General features: G+C 54.3%; 2 protein-coding genes across 2 annotated transcripts; both read right to left on the bottom strand.

The window, feature by feature from the left end:
- Positions 1-182: 182 nt before the first annotated feature.
- On the bottom strand, positions 183-2577 carry LOC306808201 (uncharacterized protein; the record flags this gene model as incomplete). The annotated part of the gene is made up of 4 exons (XM_079318501.1): positions 1355-2577; positions 934-1201; positions 402-817; positions 183-288 (listed from the first exon to the last, which is right to left on the bottom strand). The coding sequence occupies exons 1-4, from the start codon at positions 2425-2427 to the stop codon at positions 183-185; spliced, it is 1863 nt and encodes a 620-aa protein (XP_079174627.1). The 5' UTR covers positions 2428-2577.
- Positions 2578-3255: 678 nt separating this feature from the next.
- AIFM1 (apoptosis inducing factor mitochondria associated 1) lies at positions 3256-17050 on the bottom strand. Its single transcript, XM_079319160.1, has 16 exons — positions 16613-17050; positions 15490-15632; positions 12849-12937; positions 11721-11859; positions 11496-11626; positions 10946-11036; positions 10140-10224; positions 9411-9487; positions 8930-9038; positions 8237-8344; positions 7368-7456; positions 7149-7289; positions 6400-6542; positions 5357-5481; positions 4654-4850; positions 3256-3458 (listed from the first exon to the last, which is right to left on the bottom strand). Exons 1-16 carry the CDS (start codon positions 17013-17015, stop codon positions 3387-3389), a joined length of 2142 nt encoding a protein of 713 aa, XP_079175286.1. The 5' UTR covers positions 17016-17050; the 3' UTR covers positions 3256-3386.
- Positions 17051-18616: the final 1566 nt, after the last annotated feature.

Raw genomic sequence — 18616 nt, 5'->3', positions numbered from 1 at the left:
AAGAGGAACTCCCCGAAGTGGTACAGGAGCAGTCAGGGCAGGCCTTAAAAAGAGAGGGGAGAGGTGCTCCTACCCCACACTCCTTGTGAGCCTAAGGAGGTGCAGACTTAGGGAAAACTCACCAAGCTGATGATCTGAAATGTTCAGCTGGAAGCAGGTGGGTGGGAGGGAGCTGGCAGAGTTCAGCTGGCCACCAACAGCAGCCCAGGGATGCGAACCAGAGCAGCTGGAGTACCTGAAGCCTGGCAGAGGCCGAGGGCTGGAGGAGCACAGGCAGTCAGCTTTCTCCTGATGGACCAGGCACAGCTGAGCACCATTAGAGAAGTGAAATACTTTATTAAATCTGGTTCATCTCAATAAGCCATGGCCAAGAGTAGGGCGGCAGTGCCGTCCATCCCCACTTGTCAGGCTCAGGGTGCGGTGGCTGCCCGGAGCAGCGGCCGGCCGCGGGATCCTGCAGGGCTGCGGGCTGTGCGGCCATGCAGGAGCGCCAGAACGCCCTGCCCGACACGGAGCGTGGCTGCTGGGGAGCCAGCACATCAGCGCCCACGGCGGGGACAGAGCTGCGGGCCTTGGTCTGCGTCCCCTTGTTAGCCATTTGGGAAGCTGGATTCTCTCTTGTTGGAGTCTCAATCTTTGTCTCCTCGTCAGCCATGAGGGAAGCAGCTGAATTTCTCTCCTCTGCTGTGGTATCTGTCTGTGTCTCCTGCTCAGCGTATTGAGCAGCTGAATCTTGTTCCTCAGTCTGGGTTTCCTGCTCCACATGGCGCCGAGGGGCCTGTCTCTGTGGGCCAGGAGCTGGTTTCCCTGTGGAGGCCTGGAAGGAGAGGTGGGGATCTGTAGAGGTCATTGAGCTCCCCCCAGCAGCCGCTGCTGGCGCAGGGTGCAGGAGCTGCTGGGCCGCGGGCAGGGGAGGCCCGGCTCGGCCCTCACCGGCTCCAGCCCCGCCAGGCCACTGCAGGCCTGGCAGCGTCTCATGGGCCGCGGCTGGGCTGGGGCGGCCGCCGTGGAGGAGCCACCGGGGCGGCACCTGCGGCCCTGCAGCCCTTGTTCCCGGCCCCCCTCGTCCGGGCTGAGGCGGCTCTCGGTGCCCCCCGAGCTCAGGGTGCTGCGGGACGGCGTGTGCCAGGACACGGAGCGGGCCTGGGAGATGCGGGACGGTGTCAGTCGTGACAGGGAACGGTCCTGGGAGCTGCGGGAGCTGCAGGACGGTGTCAGCCGGGACCGGGACCGGTCCTGGGAGCTGAGAGAGCTGCAGGGTGATGTCAGCCGAGACACAGACCGGGCCTGGGTGCTGCAGGGTGATGTCAACCGGTGCAGGGACCGGTCCTGGGTGCCCTGGGAGCTGCGAGACGGTGTCAGCTGGGACACAGACCGGGCCTCAGAGCTGCAGGATGGTTTCAGCCGGGACACAGACCGGGCCTGGGAGCTCTGGAAGCTGCGAGGTGATGCCAGCCGGTGCAGGGAGCGGCCCTGGGAGCTGCGGGCTGATGTCAGTTGGGGCACAGACCGGGCCTGGGTGCTGCAGGCTGGTTTCGGCTGGGACACAGACTGGGCCTGGGAGCTCTGGGGCAGTGTCAGCCAATGCAGGGAGCAGTTCTGGCTGTCCTGGGAGCTGTGGTATGGTGTCAGCCGGGGCATGGACCGGGCCTGGCTGCCCTGGGTGCTGTGGGGAGCTGTCAGTCTGTGCAGGGACCGGCCCTGGGTGCTCTGGGCACTGTGAGGAGCTGTCAGTCTGTGCAGGGACCGGCCCTGGGTGCTGTGAGGAGCTGTCAGTCTGTGCAGGGACCGGCCCTGGGTGCTGTGAGGGGCTGTCAGTCTGTGCAGGGACCGGCCCTGGGTGCTGTGAGGAGCTGTCAGTCTGTGCAGGGACTGGCCCTGGGTGCTGTGAGGGGCTGTCAGTCTGTGCAGGGACCGGCCCTGGGTGCTCTGGGCACTGTGAGGAGCTGTCAGTCTGTGCAGGGACCGGCCCTGGGTGCTCTGGGCACTGTGAGGAGCTGTCAGTCTGTGCAGGGACTGGCCCTGGGTGCTCTGGGCACTGTGAGGAGCTGTCAGTCTGTGCAGGGACTGGCCCTGGGTGCTGTGAGGAGCTGTCAGTCTGTGCAGGGACCGGCCCTGGGTGCTGTGAGGAACTGTCAGTCGGTGCAGGGACCGGCCCTGGGTGCCCTGGGTGCTGTGAGGAGCTGTCAGTCTGTGCAGGGACCGGCCCTGGGTGCTGTGAGGAGCTGTCAGCCAATGCACAGACCGGCCCTTGCTGCCCTGAGGCTGCTGCAGCTGCGGGCGGGAGGAGGAGGAGGTGTGGGGTGGAGGCAGCTGCCTGGGCAGGGTGCTGCTGTGCCTGCTGCCATCCTCCTGTTGGCCTGTCTCTCCAACTTTCAGCTGGTGCCTCTCCTTGGGGCTCTGGGAGCTGGGCTTCTGCTCCTCCATGGCTCCTTTTCTTGGGAGATGGTGTTCTGGGAAGCTGCTACTTCCTGAGCAAGATGTTCTGCTTGAGTGGGTACCCCAGAGGGGGGCTCCTTAAACACCCCAGGGACTGCTGTGTCACAATGGTCCCTTGGTGTCATGAGGCCCTGCATCACCCAGTGCACAGTGTCAGCTCTGTTGGGTTTTGGCAGCGAGGGGGTTGACTACAGGAGTGGCTTCTGTGAGAAATAGCCAGAACCTTCCCCATGTCCAGCAGAGCCTAAGGCTCCAGCCCCAGGATGCACCCACTGCTGGCCAAGGCTGAGCCCAGCAGAGACAGGAGTTACAGATCAGGGGTAAAAGATTTAACTGCAGCCTGTGGGAAGGACTCATGATGGAGAAGTTCATGGAGCACTGGTTCCTGTGGGAGGGACTCCACACTGCAGCAGGGGATGGACTACAACCCCTCTTCCTGAGCAGAGACAGAAACAACCTGTGATGAACTGACCATGGCTCTCATTCTTCCTCTCCCTGTGATGATGGGAGGGAGGATGGAGAGCCCAGGAAGGAAAGGGAGGGAGGGGAGCTGTTTTTAAGATTTGTTTTACTTCTCATCATCCTGCTCTGATTGGTAATTGATTGGTAATTGATTTCCCCAAGTTGAGTTTGTTTTAACAGGCTGGAGAACAGGCAGAGAGCCTGCAGGTCTGCTTGCTTCCCAGTGGGAATTCCTGCAAGGAAAGAGGGAGTTCTGCAGGCTTCTCCAAGGCTGACACAAGGGAAAACTCACCCCAGAGGGGCAGCCTGTTCCCCTTTCCTCACCAGCCAGGCAGTGGTGCAGGAAGGAGCAGGTGACTAGAACAATCTGACTTTATTGGTGCAAACATTGGGCTTGGGTGAGAGGAATATTCCCAAGTGCTCCCAGGAAGCTGCCCAAGGTGCAGCCAGCAGCCTGCTCCCTCCAGCTGCTCCTGCTGCAGAGTTCAGTCTTCGTGGATGTTGAAGAGCTTTGCTACTTCATTGAGGTCCTCGTGCTCCTCCCCATCTTTGATGATCTGGAGGAAGGAGAACACATTAAATGCTGCATATCCCATAAAGAGCCAGCACTGCAGGACTGTCACAGCCAATGCCGGGAACTCCTTGGATCCTCTCTGAAGCACTAGACTGAGACAGCCACAACATGACAGCACTTTCTACACCCAAATTCACATGGGAGTCTTAAATGTACCATCACCTGCCTACAGCAACAGCAGGAAAACCAACCTCCTGTCCCTGTGGGATTTGTTTCTGGGTTTCCCTTTACAGCCAGAGAGAACAAGTGTTTTAAAAAGGGATTCAGCTTTGCAAAGGTGAGCCTGGCATTGATTTGGAGCCAGGATACCTGGCTTGAACCTGCAACTTTTATACAAGATGAAGAGACAACGGATTTAAGGTAAGGACTGCTAAGGGAGGAAGGGAAGGAAGAATGGGAGGGAGGGAGGAAGGGAGGGAGGGAGGGAGGGACGGAGGGACGGAGGGAGGGAGGGACGGAGGGAGGGACGGAGGGAGGGAAGAAGGAAAGAAGGGTGTCCCTTCCATGGGGATGGCAGAAGCAACGTTTCAACTGCATGTTCAGATTAGATATCAACAAAGACTTCCACCATGAATAATTTGTCTTGGGACAGAGCACCTGAGGGTAACTGTGATTTTTAGTGATCACTGAAGTGATCCCAACGATCCCTCCCATAGTTTAAACAACCGAAATTCTTCAAAGGTGTTAAAACCTGGCCTGAGTCAGGCTCAGCTGAGCTGGGAGGTCCAGGACAGGCCACAGGGGTGGGGATACACCAAACCCCTGCTCAGGGCTGCTCCAGCCCTGCCATGGTGACTGTTTCTGGGATGGTGACATTTGAGACTATTTCAGCAGCACAAAGATGGGACATTTCAGTGTCACTGTGACTCCAGCCTGTATTTACTACAGACCTGGAATTTCAGCCAAGGCAAGGCTTGGAGCATAATAATTGATAATAATTCCTGATTGGAATTATTTCTGTTAAAAATTTGTAAACATACAAAAAAGCATGGGGACAGCTCCCCTAATTCAGCCACAATAGTGCTCCCATTGGATACTGCCCAGCTCTGCATCACACAGAGCATCTGCCTTTATTTACCCTCACTTTGAATTGACAGATTGATTTTTCCACAAAAAAAGCCCTAGCCTAGCCCTAGCTCTAGCAACGCCCCCATCCATCACCCTCACCCTGCACTGACCTTCCGGGCAATGGGCATCCTGTTGAAGATGTTCCACAACACAATTCCCACCACGACTTTATCCCTGAGGTAGAAAATGACACCTTTGCCGTAATCTTCTCCTTGCTTTGGGACTTGGGGCGTTGGCGAAGAGCTCTGAGAGATCTGAACTTCTGAGGCTTCTGCTTCCGTTTCGCTCTCAGATCGAATTCCAGTCCCTAGGGCAGAAAGAGGAGGAGTCACACACCCAGTGCAGGATATGTGATGATGGGAGCAGACTCAAGACTGTGTTCTGCAGGAGCCTGAGGTGTTCCCTTTGAGCTGTGCTCCCCAAAAGTTAAATTTCATTAACACAGGGGTGAAACAATCCCAACATGGAGCTCAACACTGACAAATCCCCAAACTCCACCCCCAAATGGAAAGGACAGCACAGCCTGCTTCCTCCAGGCAGCAGATACAAAATAAACATGCTCTGTTGTCCCAGACTGATCACTTTATTGCCATGGAGGAGATCAAACTTCCCTGGGAAAGTGCATGGCAGTAGAGGCATTCCTTGGCATCTTCCTGGAGGAATGCTGTGTTTTAATTACATTTTAATATAGAAGCCAGCCTTTAAAGCTTGGTCCAGAAATGAGGCAGCAGATTGCTGTTTCCTCGTGCTCCACAGGTCAGGGTGACTCTGTGGTCCCCACAGCAGCAGGTGCAGGAGCTCCCCAGTCCCCACCTGACTGTTCTGTCGCACTTTTCGGCGTGTCCTTGGCCGTGGCTTTGGCAAACACTCCCACTGTGGGCAAACTGCTGTCCACGAGGCCAATGGCTTCATACCCCACATTGGGGCCCAGATCACTCCTAGGAATCAAGTGGGAATAAAGGAATTTGTAGCAGTAGTGAGACAAAGCCAAGGCAGCTCCATCCATCCACTCCCTACTCCAGCGTGGCGTGGGTGATGCTGGACACTGACACACTGGGACATGGAGTCTCCTCTGCACACACAGCTGCAACAAGGAGTCAAGACATGACAAGCCCACAGCCACGAGCTTCAGAAAAACCAGCTCACTGACCAAAACCTGGAAATCCTTCAGGCCTGCTCCTTGGGAAGCAGCTGGAGGCTTCCCAGCTCCTGGCAGTGCTGTTATCCACACCAGGCTTGGCAACATGGACAAGGATTCCGTGAATATTTTTGAGAGCATTTAAAAAAGACTAAAGAGAAGAAAACTTTGCCCTGACACCTTCTTGAACTGGGCACCTGGAACTAGGGGTGCTTTGTTTTGTTTTTCTGTTTTCATTCATTTTGTTTTCAAAAGAACTTCAGGAAAATACAGCAAAATTGCCCATTTTCCTTATATGTCTCTCTGGAAAACAACTTTCCAGGTACACCTGGATGCAGCAAAATTTTGTCACTAAAACATCAATTCAGCAAAGTGCAACACTCAGACCCACAGACTGGGCTGGGGAACTTCAGATAATCGTAAGAGAAAAGCTAATTCTAATTCTAATTCTAAATGCTGCTAAATTCAAGTTGTAAATCAGTCTGCTCTGAGGAAACAGGTGTTCTGTATTGCTCTGAGGAATGGGACTCATTCAGGAAAAACACTTGAGGGATGTGAGGGCAGAGCACCCCTACCCTGAGCTTTAGGAACATGAAGCTGTCCAAGGTGTTTGCTGAGGTGCTTTCACTCCTTGTGGGAAACTCAAGACTTCCCAAGGTGTATCTGATTCAAAAGTATGTGTTCAAAGAAGGAACCCCCAAGAGGAAAGGAGCATTACCAGAACATGGACTGGTGCCAGTAGGGCTTTGCAGCTCCTGTCATGTTTTCTCCAGCCAGCCTGCCGCTGACCACGGCGTGGTCGTGGTGCTCCACGCGCCTCCGGCCCAGCTTGATGTCATAGAAGCAGGCAGCATCCCCTGCCTTGAGAGAGCCAGAGTGAGCCCAGTCACAGCACAGCTGCCACCAGCACAAAACACCAGCAGCACAACAGGTAAAACAAGGAACTGAGCTCTTCTGACACACCCCAAACACCAGCACTGCCCCATCCTGCTCCCTGGGCTGCCAGCTCCTCAGCATTTCCCCCGATCCTGGGAAAATAAAGCAGCAGGAGGTACACTTTCCAGAGTCTCAACGCCCACCAAGGGACTCTTATGCAAGCGAGTGATCCAGGCTATCTTTAGGTTACCCCAACTCCTCTTACACAGCATAAATATTCCAAACTTGCCGTGGTTGCCACGGCAACGAGGTGGCTGCAGCGTCTGACCAGGCTCTGGGCCTGCGCTACAGCCTCTACTTCCTCTCCTCACTCGCTCCTGCTCACCCCACTCACCTCCTCCTGCCTCGTGTGTCCTGCAGCTGCAGCAGCAGCTCTGCCAGGCTGGGCCACACTCACACCCAGATGTGCCAGGCTGGGCTCACACCCACCACCCAGATGTGCCAGGCTGGGCTCACATTCACTGCCCAGATGTGCCCCACTCACCACCCAGATGTGTCCACATTTCACTGCCCAGATGTACCCACACTCACCACCCAGATGTTGGAGCGTGCCTGCAGCTCCGCATTCACCCGGAACCCCCCGAAATCCGAGTCCACCTCCAGCCCTGCTGACTTGGCCAGCTCCACGTTGGGCTCCAGCCCCACTGCAGCCACGATGTGATCTGTCTCCACCTGGTTGGGAGTGCACAATTAGGATGTTAGTTGCCTGTGGGCCCCTGCAGGTGAGCCTGTCCCTGCTGGCCCGTTTACCTTCCGGCCGTCCTTCAGTTTAATCAGCAGCCGCTTCCCGGAGACTGACACGGACTTGACCACGGCATTGGGCAGAACATTGACCCCCTCTGGAAAGGAGCACAGCACACCTCACTGCCTGCTCAGCTGGCCACATCCCACCTGCAGCAAGTGCTGCTGGCTGAGGAACCAAGACACAGCTCTGCTGCACGCGCTACTGCAGCTCTGGGGGAAGCACGAGGACAAACCCAGCTAAAAAGTGTGAAAGCTGCTTAAATGACACCCAAAGTACATCCCATGTGATGACAAGGCCACATCCAAAAGAATTCCCTAGAATTTTGCTCAGGAACCAAGGACACTCAAATACCTACTGCTGTGCCACAACCAGACCCAGAGGTCCAACAAAGCAGCTTCCAAAAAACAAAGTAACTCAGACCTGTGGGTTACCAGGCCCTGCAATCCACACCCCAATGACATTCCTCCTCCCTCTCTCCCTCTCTGCTTCCCAATGCACAGGATCATTTTGCACTTAATGCAGCAAATGGAAAAAGGTGTTTTGGATCTTACTGACTTTATCAGCTCAGCACTACAGCACCTGGCCAGGTGTGTGCACAGCACAGAGATCATTCCAGGGAAGCAGGCACAGGGAAGGAAAGCCTCACTGGCACCAGCAAGCCTTTTATTTACTCAGCCTTCCCAGAGGAACTGCCATGAAACCTGGGACTCATGGCAGCTCTGTGCTGCCCAAGCTGCCTGACCTGCAAATTCCCCTGTGCTGCAGCTGGGCCACTCTGCAGGGCCCAGCCCTCTCAAGGCTCCAGCACAGAGAGGAGCTGGATGTGCCCAGCAGCAGCTGCCAGCAGCCACCAGCCCAAACCCAGCAGCTTCACCTCTCCTGACTTTCTCCATGGTCCAGTTGCTCAGGTATTCGGGCAGGACTTTGCCCATGTTGCCCTTCTCTGGAAACAGCTGGATCACCTCCAGGCCTCGGGTCTGTGCTGGAAGGGAAGCACAGAGCAGCAGGATAAAGAGCAGCAGCAGATGTTGGGAAACACAGGCTTTATTTTACACAAGGAGCTTGACAGAAGTTTCCAAATCTGGGAGTTCTGACTCCCAAGGAGCCACAAAGTGTTTCACATACACCTGCAAAGTCTAGATATCAGACTTTTAGGGAGCATGCTTGGCAAAAACTTTAAAAAAATTACCATAAAGTCCTTAAGCACACACAGTTAGAATCCAGCTGCTTACCACCTCTTTGAAATCACAGAATTATGGAATTCTTTGAGTTGAAAGGAACCTTAGAGATCATCCAGTACCAACTCCCAAATCATAGTTTGAGCACAGAGAACAAATGTGACTTTTCAGAGGGTGGAATGACATTGCTGCTCCCACCTCTGCGGTCAGGGGGCTGCTAATGAGGGAGAACCTGGGAAAACCTTGGCCACACAGGCAACAAAACACCCGTGTGTTGTTTCCTTTAGGCAAACAGTCTCTGCAAAAACTCAGAAGTTGGGGACTGAAAAGTTTCTAATGTGAAACAGGGAAAAGTTTATTTTTCCTGTCACACCTGGAGACACACTCACCTCTCCTTCCCAAAGCACAGGCCAGCTCACTGCCAAGGAAACCACCACCAATAATTGTGATGGACTTGACTTCCCTGGAAATCTTCTCCAGCCTTCGGAAGTCGTCAATCTGAAAGAACATTTACCCCCATTTGCAATCCTCTCTAACAGGAATGGCAGCAGAAAGCATTTTGGTCATATTCAATGGCTTTTATTCACTTTGGAAAGTGCAGCAAAGTCACACAGGAAGGAAAACACTTAAACCCCATAATTCCACATGCTGTTAAAGCTCTCAGGTTGAGGCAGGGGAGTGGTTGAGTAGACTCTACCCTGGTTTCCTGCCTGGGAAGAAGAATAAGCAGGAATGGATTCCTGGGCACCATCTGAGGGAAGCAGTGCCAGGGCAGGACTGTCCTGACACAAAGCAGAAGAGTTTAAGAACTGGACACAGTGGTGTTTGTGATTTCCTGAGCCTCCCTGGGGCTGGCAGCACTGCAGTTACCTTTCTGAACAGGGTCAGCCTTTGCTGCACGTCCTTTCCTGCTCGTTCAATGGCAGGCAGGTTCCTGGGGGATCCCCCTGGGCACAAGCAGAGAGAAGGGACACTAATGACACCACAGCCATGCCACTGCACATCCACACAGTGCAAAGCTGTCTTTGCTTCCCAAACTGTTCCAGTATGAGGATATCCCAGTGTTCCTGCTGCTGCCTGAATGTCCCAGAAAATCTGATGATGCAAGGCAGGTGAAAAAACCCAGCATGGCTGTCTCACAAGTGTCCTTCAAGTGACTGCTCCACATCATGTTTGACACTGCAGAGACTTCTCAAATAGAACCAAGCAATCCCAGAAGGGTTTGGGTTGGAAGGAACCTTAACGCTGATCCAGTTCCATCCCTGCCATGGGCAGGGACACCTTCCACTGTCCCAGGCTGCTCCAAGCTCCAAAGTCCAGCGTGGCCTTAGGCACTGCCAGGGATCCAGGGGCAGCCACAGCTGCTCTGGCAGATCATGCCCAGGAAGAATTCCTTCCCATTACCTTCTCTCCAAGAGAGCCCCTTTAGGCACTGGAAGGCTCACAGATCTCCCCAAAGCCCTCTCTTTTCCAGGCTGGACTCCCCTAGCTCTCCCAGCTTGGCTCCACAGAGAGGGGTACTTGAGAGAATTTAGCTAAATGTCTGAAATAAAAAGCCTGGCACAAGACTAGGAACAAGAGAAAAACCAAAGCACTTACCAGTGGCAATGAGACATTTGTCATAGGATATCTGGGTCCCATCATTGAGCTTCACTGTGTTCCCTCTGACATCCATGTGCACAACCTGCAACATGAGCCCAGCTAAGCTCCAGCTCTTCACTTCATGGACTGCTGAGCAGAGCTGCAAACTTGGAATTCACATTCTCCCACCCTTAGGTTTAGGTGGGGGCAGAAGTGGGGAAGTGAGAGGACTGCAAGTGGGAATTGAGACAATTTCTTTGGGAGTCACCATAAGTCAGGCTGATCTTCCCAGGGTCTGAGTGTGAAATGGGCTCAGACACAGCACAGCTCAGCAGGAAGAGGAATCACTGACACTCATCATAGCAACACACAAACAACTGAAGATACAAATATTTTAGAACCTTCACCATGAATTTCTCCACCTTCCTGCTGCTTTGGCACAGTGCCCCTGCTCACCTCATCACCCACTGCCTCGATCTCTGTGCTCTCCTCACCTCACCCTCCAGCCCACATTGCCCAGTTCCCACTTGTCACACCCCATCTCTAAGGTCTATCTATACATTTTTGTCCCATGTCCAGATTCAAAACTCATCCTCCTCTCTTTCTCATCTTCCTTCAGCTCACTGCTATTCCTCTTGGTTTCTCCTGCTTTCAAACTTCACTTCAGATTAGCCTAATCTCTGCTCCATCACATTTTCCCCAAACTTATCCAAACTCCCCTTCTCAGCCAACTCCCCCTCCAACTCCAGTGGCTCAGTACCAGTTTAGGGTGCAGGCTCTGCTCAGGAAAAGCTTGTAGGAACAACAGCCAATGCTGTACCCACCTTCTTGCCAGGCAGAACTGCCACTCCACCATTTTCCACTGAAGACAGGTCCTGGACAGGCACGTAGAAAGACGGCGGCTGGAAATAGATACTGAGAAAAGCTCCATTATCAAATAGGTTCCCCTGGTTCAGGCATAGCACAAATCCAATGAGACAAAGACAGCTCTGTGCATCCATAACAAGCTCCACAATTAATAGAATTGGTCAGGTTGGAAAAGATCATAAAGTCACAACCACCAAGTAAGGCTTAATCACAGAAGTCACCAAAAATCAAGTGTGTTCCTGGACAAATCAATCTGTGTCCCTGGACCTGTGGAGCTTCACCTTTGTTATTGCCCAGGACTGCTGCCCATACATGGACATGTCTAAGAGGAATCACAGCAAAGTTCAAGAAGTATTGAGTACTGAGCGAGGTCTGCTGGGAAGCAGAATTCCTCGACCCCTTTCCCTGCCCCTCACTGGCTGGTGGATCCCTCCAAATAGCAATCTGGTCACTGTCACCTGGTCTCTAACCACTGTCCTTTGCCTTGCCACCTGCAGTGCCACGCACCTCCTCTCCTTGCCGTTCCACTGCTTGAACCGCAGCGTCTCTGTCACGTTGGGATCATCGGAGAACCACAGCTCTTTGGAAAGGGGGGGGCGCATGTAGGGCAGGGCAGGATCCTCAGACACAATCAGCACCTGGAATTGGCCAGGAAACACATGAGCAGGCACCCAGGGCACACCCAGGGCACCCCCAGGGCACCCAGAGGGACAGCAGCAGCACAGCTCTTACCCGCGCTCCGGGGTCGCGGGCACGGATGGACCTGGCAGCAGCAAAAGCAGCAGTTCCTCCCCCAATGAGCAGGAAAGGCACGTGGGATGGGACTTTGGGATGAGTGCCCGGAGCTGCAGGTGACAGATGGGATAGCTTACTGCAAATATAGGCACACAGCCCAGCCCCAGGGCACGGAGTGTGGCACCAGGGGCTCATACACCCAGACTTCCTTTGGAAATTGTTCTCCTGCCCCACTACCCTTCCCCAGAACCCCACTGCTGCTTCCCCCAGAGCTGCTCCCTGCAGCAATCAATCAGAAAACCAGCAAACTGTTTTTTTCTTAGCAAGCCTGAAACTCTGCACTGGCCAACCACTGAACAGCTTATAAGAAAGGGAAATTCCCCAAAAGGCCAAGGCACATTTTTCTGTAATTTTGTTCAAGGAGACAACTTTTGAGTTCGTGCAGAAGGCACCTCCTCCCACAGGCAGGTCCTGTTGCTGAGCAACACACAGTTAATCCGTGGGCAGGGAGAAACCAGGCAGTTCAGCATCAGCACCAGAACTCACCTGCTGTGCCCCCAGAACCTGAAAGGGAAGAAAGACATGGCTTAAGTCACGAAAGCACAGGCTGTAGTTTGGGAGCTGCACTTCAGGGCTGACTCCAGGATGAACAGGGTCTCCAGCAGCCAGGGAAAGAGGCCCTCTGGAATCAGTGTCCTTCCAGACTGTGCAAAGGTAAAAGCCATAAGCAGGGCTCTCTCTTTTCTCTTTTTATCACAGAAGGAGTAAGGGACAGAAATCAGCCCCAGGAGACATCCTAGTGTGGAAAACAGCCTGTTCTGGGTCATGGAGCCAGCACTATCTGCTGTGCTGGGAAGTCACGGAACAGAATCCCAGAATGGGTTGGGTTGGGACAGACCTTAAAGTTCATCCAGTCCCACCCCCTGCCATGGCAGGGACACCTCCCACTATCCCAGGCTGCTCCAAGCCCTGTCCAACTTGGCCCTGAAAGGGAATGTGAAACAACAGCACACACTGAGAGGTGCAATCCTACAGAGGCACAGCTGTGATTCCAAAGCTCTGTTTGCTTTGGAGGCCTCAAGTTGATGAAGAGCAGACTGAGACCCTGACCTGGCAGGCTGGCACCCACCTGAGGACTCGTCCTGGGATCTCCTGCTCATCCTGGCCATGCGGCTGGCCTCACGCTCTTTGCTCTCCTGCAGAGTTCTGTACACCTGCAGACACATAGCACACATTCACCTGGCACCCCACAGCACCAAGGCACCCCCTGCTGCTGCTCCTGACTGCCTTCTCTCCACCCCACCTGCTGGAAAAGCCAGTGACAACATCTGGGGCAAAAGAGACCTCCCTGGACAAGGTGCCCGTTGAGAAGGTGCTCAGAAAAGGACCTGCTCCCCCTGGTGTGATGAGCCCTGGAGGTCTGGCTTCTTCCCAGAAGCAATGAACCTTCCTGCAGGTGTTTGGCTGCACACCTGTTCCAAGGGGAAGCAGCTCCAATGAAGGAAATGCAGCCAAACCAGCCCCAAGACCACAACACAAAGCTGCAGAAACGGAAGGGAAATCCAAAGAAAAAGCATCTCCCAGTTTCCAAAGCCCAGAGCAGCAGGGCAGAGCCAATAATCTGACAGACTTTCTCTAGGCACAGTTCTGGCAGGACACACTGACATTAGTAGGGCCCTGAGCCACAGAAGTGGGGCTGCTTCATTGGCCCTTGGACATGGAATCTCTTCCAGCTGAATGCTGAGCAGGTTATTTGTCTGTGAAACTCAGGGTACAGCATAAGCAGAGCCTGCATGTACAATTTACTGGTACAGACAAGGAGGGAACATCTCTTACAACATGGTAACTTCCAAGAAAAACTGGTAATGAACAGGAGCTGAAGGCACTGGGAGTGCTGGGAGCAGGTCAGAGTACAGTGTTTTTCCCCAAGAGTAAAAAATTAGAGGGAAGCAAACCTTTCTTTGAGACAGAACCCAGCCTTGCTAATAACCCCTGTCGTGTGCGTGACATCAAATTTCATTTGCCAATCCTCACAAGTTGGTGTTTTATAGCAAATAGTCTCAAACAAGAATGGAGGAATTTAATTCAAGGCACAAAAAAAGAGCACAGAACAAAAGCCTGTCCAGGGAACTGGAGAAACGTCAGAAATATTAGAAAACAAGAACTTGTTGGTAAAGGTCTTTTTAAATAAAGGTATTTTTAAGCCTTTTGCTCAAAGACAGAAAAGCCAAGGTTAACAAACCACCTCTGCTTTTACAAGCAGAATCAGGAAGGTTTTAAGCAAGTCCAAAGGGCAGCATACAGCAAATTAAATCTGATCCTTTAGGAAAAAACACCATTATGCACAGGGAAAACACCAGCTCAGGCCTTGAGGATAAACATTTCCAGTGGGACAATGTCAAGTTCTTTCTAGCCAGAAGCACAACTGTTCTTTGCTAGGACATGGGGTGATGTTTCAGTGCTTTTCCCTGAGGAAATCTCCAAGCTGGACAAGTTTTCTTGCCTTCCCTTTAGCACACTTATATTCAGGTATTATTTCCTTTATATGCCAGCATTACTGATGTCAGGAGAGGTGCACTAATTAATAATTTGTGCCCTTACACAGTCACAAACCAAAGATGGCCAACTCGAGTTTAGATGTACTTAATGTGCAAAGGTGAATTCTAAGGCAGGTTTCCTCACTAAGGACAGCACCACCTGAAAATATTCAATTTGTAGCCACAAATTATTTGGCAATGTCCCTTGAAAATGAAGTACCTGAGGCCAGGGAGCAGGAAGAGGGCTGGAAGGGACAGGTCACAGGGTGGGAGGTACAGACAGGTGCCCCCCTCCACCCTCCCACCCCACAAACACCTTTAGAGAAGTGTCTTACATAAACTCCTGTCCCAGTGACTGTTCCTCCCACTATTAAGTATAACAAGAGGTTGCTGCCAGCTTTGCCAGGAACACCTGAAGACGTCAGGGATCTAGAAGGGCATCTTAGCTGATGGCATTGCAAAACTGCAGGGGAAGACAGGCAATGGAAGAGAAGAGGGAAAGAGCTGAATATTAGGATTAAACAGGTATTGGGAAAAGGAGAGTGCACTTTGTAATTTCAGCTACCTTGTCTGCCAAAAAAAAAGGGCAGCAGGGCACAGGAAAGAATGATATTTAAAGGAAACAGGAAAATATTTTTCTTCCATTCACTGTTTTGATTTTTTTCCCCTTTCTTAGAAACTTCCTTAGGAATAAATTGGGATTTGGAATTTTTAAAGAATATGATCCTCCTAGAGAAATAGCTTGGAAACAAAGATTTGTGTGGTGTAAACTTGGGATCTATCCACTCCCAGGCAATGCTCTCTGGGAATGTCATTTACTCTTTCAGCGAGGCTGCAAAACTTTATCCTTTCCAAGTAGAACATAAATGCTCCCCAGCTGGGGGTTGGTTTGGTATACTCACACAACTTAAATGCTCTGAATTGAGATTTGGCAAGGAATTGTTTGTCCCATACAAGACAACAGACAGAGCTGTGGTTGATCATAACAACAAAAAAACCCAAGAGTGCCTTTAAGGTAAAAAAACTTAAAAGGTAACTGAAATTACAGATAAAGCCCAAGTAATCACAAGAAATTAATTTCCATTTAGCTCCCCTTGAAGTTCTCTAAAGGAGGAAACAGAGATAAAGCTACAGAGATCAAAAGCTGAGTGAAAAGAGCTGGAATGCAGCGAACTCTCGACAGGAGAGATGGATTGGGGCTTCTTCCCAGGAACCACCTTTCTACTTACATAGGCACCCGTTCCTAGGGCAGACAAGCCCACAATAAGGACAAAAACCGAATTACTGCCCTTTTGCCTAGGCACGCCTGTGCCAGCCATTGGTCTGCTCAGCTGCAGGTCTGGGGGCACATTCCAGCGCTGCAACAACGGGCCTAAGGAACACAATTTGTTGGAGAAACAACACAAAAACACTGTCAATACAGAGGTAAGTCTGGAAATTTAGAGACTAAGTCAGTTCTCAACCCAAACAAATTCATCCTTTGGAAAAGCCAGCCCCACATCTGAGCGACCACGGGGCTTTATCCTGAGTCACAACACTGTGCTCTGGGCAGCTGTGGAGACCAAAATATCTGAGATCGAGGGGGAACTGAATTGACTGATGGCAGCAGCATCTCCAGCAGCTGGAAAGGCTCCTGCAGCTGGACAGATGTGAACTGGTGGTTCCTACACCTCCTCCGGGCCTCTCCTGTCCGAGGACGCACCTGGCTCCAGCAAAAGCAAGACCAGGACGGGCAGCAGGGATGGTGACACCGGCCCCGAGCTCTGCTCACACGGCTCATTCACCGGGACAAAGCACCAGCGAGGAGCAGGGGTTTGTTGGCAAAAAGGGATCCCGGTGGGAAGGAGCAGAGCCAGGCGCACAAGCAGCACGCGGGGCGCCCCGGCTGAGCCGCTGCACCGCCTTTTATTCCTCCAGCACCAAAATCACAAAGGCAGCGGCCTGACCGGAGCGGGCACGGCTCCGAGCGCTGGGCGCTCCGGGAGAGGCTCGGGCTGCCTCAATCCCCACCTCCGCCTGCTCGGCGAGCCGAACAGCCTCACCCCAGCTTGTAGGCACTAATTCGTGACTGAGCCCGCAGCGCAGCCAGCAGCACCCGAGAACCGAGCTGCCGCCAGCTCCGGGTCACCGCCGCTGTCCCGAACGCGCTCCCGCAGCACCCGCAGCTCTGCCGCCCACGCGCCATCCCGCGCCACGTCCCGCATCCCGCCCGGCCCGGTGCCCTCCGCAAACCGCGCTCCCGGCCGGCACCGGCACCGGGCCTCGGGCTGCAGCAGCAGGCCGCGATCGGAGCGGCGGGAATCGCGCCCGGTGCCCCCCGGTGCCGGTCCTTGTCCCGGTGCCGGCACTGACCCGCGTGTGCGCGTCCCCGCGGCGGGGGGCGCAGGGCGCGCGCCAGGCCCGCCCGGAACATGTCCCCGGTCGCGGCCGGTGTGTCGGTGTCTGTGTCGCGGTCCCGCCGGCGCGGCCCGGCCCTTCCCCGCCGCGCACGCGCCGCCCGCCGCTTCCGGGCGGCCAGTCCGCTCCGCGCCGCCGCGTTGATGGTGCCGCCGCTGCCGCCATGTGGCGGCCGCCCCGCCGCTGCCTCCCGCGCGCACTGCGCCGCGCCGCCGGCACCGGCACCGCCACCAGCACCGGCACCGGCACCGCGCCCGGCCGCCGCCTGCTGCTCTCCACACCCATCTTCTACGCGAACGGGCCGCCGCACATCGGGCACCTGTACTCGGCGCTGCTGGCCGATGCGCTGCTCCGCCATCGCCGCCTGCGCGCCGCCGGCCCGGCGCGGCTCTGCACGGGTCAGCGAGATCCCCGCTCCGAGCCCCATCCCCGGGCATCACCCCTTCTGCCGGGACTGATCCCGGGGCTGACCCCCTCCTCCGGCCCGAGCCTCAATTCCCGGGGATGACCCCTTCTCCCGGCCTGATCGCCCATCTCCCGGGCTGACCCCTTCTGCCAGGGCTGACCCCATCCCCAGGGCTGATCCCCTCTCCGGAACTGATCCCCCTTCCCGGAGCTGATACCCCTCCCCGGGGCTAACCCTCTCTCTCGGCCCGAGCCTCCCTCCCTAGGGCTGGTCTCCTCCCCGTGTCCCCAGCCCCCCGTGTCCCCGCGGGGCTCCGGGCTCTCCCCACAGTCTCTGTCCGTTTCAGGGACGGACGAGCACGGGCTGAAGATCCAGCAGGCGGCGGCCGCGGGGGGGACATCGCCCGCCGAGCTCTGCCAGCGCGTCTCGGGGCTGTTCCGCCAGGCGCTGACCCGGGCCGGCGTCGCCTACACCGACTTCATCCGCACCAGCGAGCCGCGGCACCAGCGAGCCGTGCGGCATTTCTGGGGGGCCCTGGGCGATGCGGGGGTGCTCTACAAGGGCTCCTACGAGGGCTGGTACTGCACTCCCGAGGAAAGCTTCCTGCCCGAGAGCCAGCTGGCCGAGCGCACGGACGGCCAGGGCCGTCCCTGCAAGGTGTCCTTGGAGAGTGGCCACGAGGTAAAGGGCTGCAGGGGCACTGCAGGATCCTGCCACACTGAGATTCGGGGTGTTCTGTGCTTCTGTAATGCTTGTGTTGGCTGAGACTCTCCTGTGTTTCAATAGAGTGTCTGCACTGGCCGGTGCACATTGCAGTTAACATGCAACGGGAAGGATTCAGCCCCTGCTGGCCTGGGAATGGTGTTCTAAGGGATGATGAGACAAGTTAGCTGAACAGGAGGAGGAGGGTGTATTTAACTGGGGTGTCCTTGAGGGTTCAAAGTTCCAGACCTGTTTTGTGAGACTGTTCAGTTTGGCTTCTGGACACTTACCCATCTCTTGAATGTGTTTTGGCCCTGCCTAAAGCACTGTAACATCACCTGCTTGTGGTCAGCCACAGGAGTGTGGTACCTTCCCCATCATCTCTCTGCCACTGTTTTCTAGAAGGTGTGGAGTTACATGATTTAATGCAGCAGTTACAGATAGTCCTGCTCAGAGGTCAGCACAGGTTATGTTCCTGTATTATTTATATGAGATTGGGTTGTGGGGGTGGTGATCCACACAGAAAGGGCTGTATTGGCAAATGGTTACTCTTGAGAAAGTTATTTTGAGAAAGTTAATCTAAGATAATTGGGGAAAAGATGAGTTTCCAGGCAAAGTAATCATTCTTTCGTCCTAAAACAATCAGAAGACTTCAAAGTCAACCCTACCCTGAGAACAGTTCCTAACCTTGTCTGTGCTGAATTGTCCAAGGAGCAGGAGTGTGCATGGAGCAGAGAAGCTCTTGCAGTGTGGTAGGAAGGAATAGGAGGGTTTATCTCCAATCTGAAAGAGGCAGTTGGACAGTTTATTCCTTGGGAATTTTGTGAAGGAAAAGGGGGAGTTTGCACATG

This window comes from Erithacus rubecula (assembly GCF_903797595.1).
Source record: "Erithacus rubecula genome assembly, chromosome: 15".
Lineage (NCBI taxonomy): Eukaryota > Metazoa > Chordata > Aves > Passeriformes > Muscicapidae > Erithacus > Erithacus rubecula.
The sequence above is the reverse complement of the archived record's forward strand: the minus strand, read 5'-3'. Positions and strand labels throughout refer to the sequence as shown.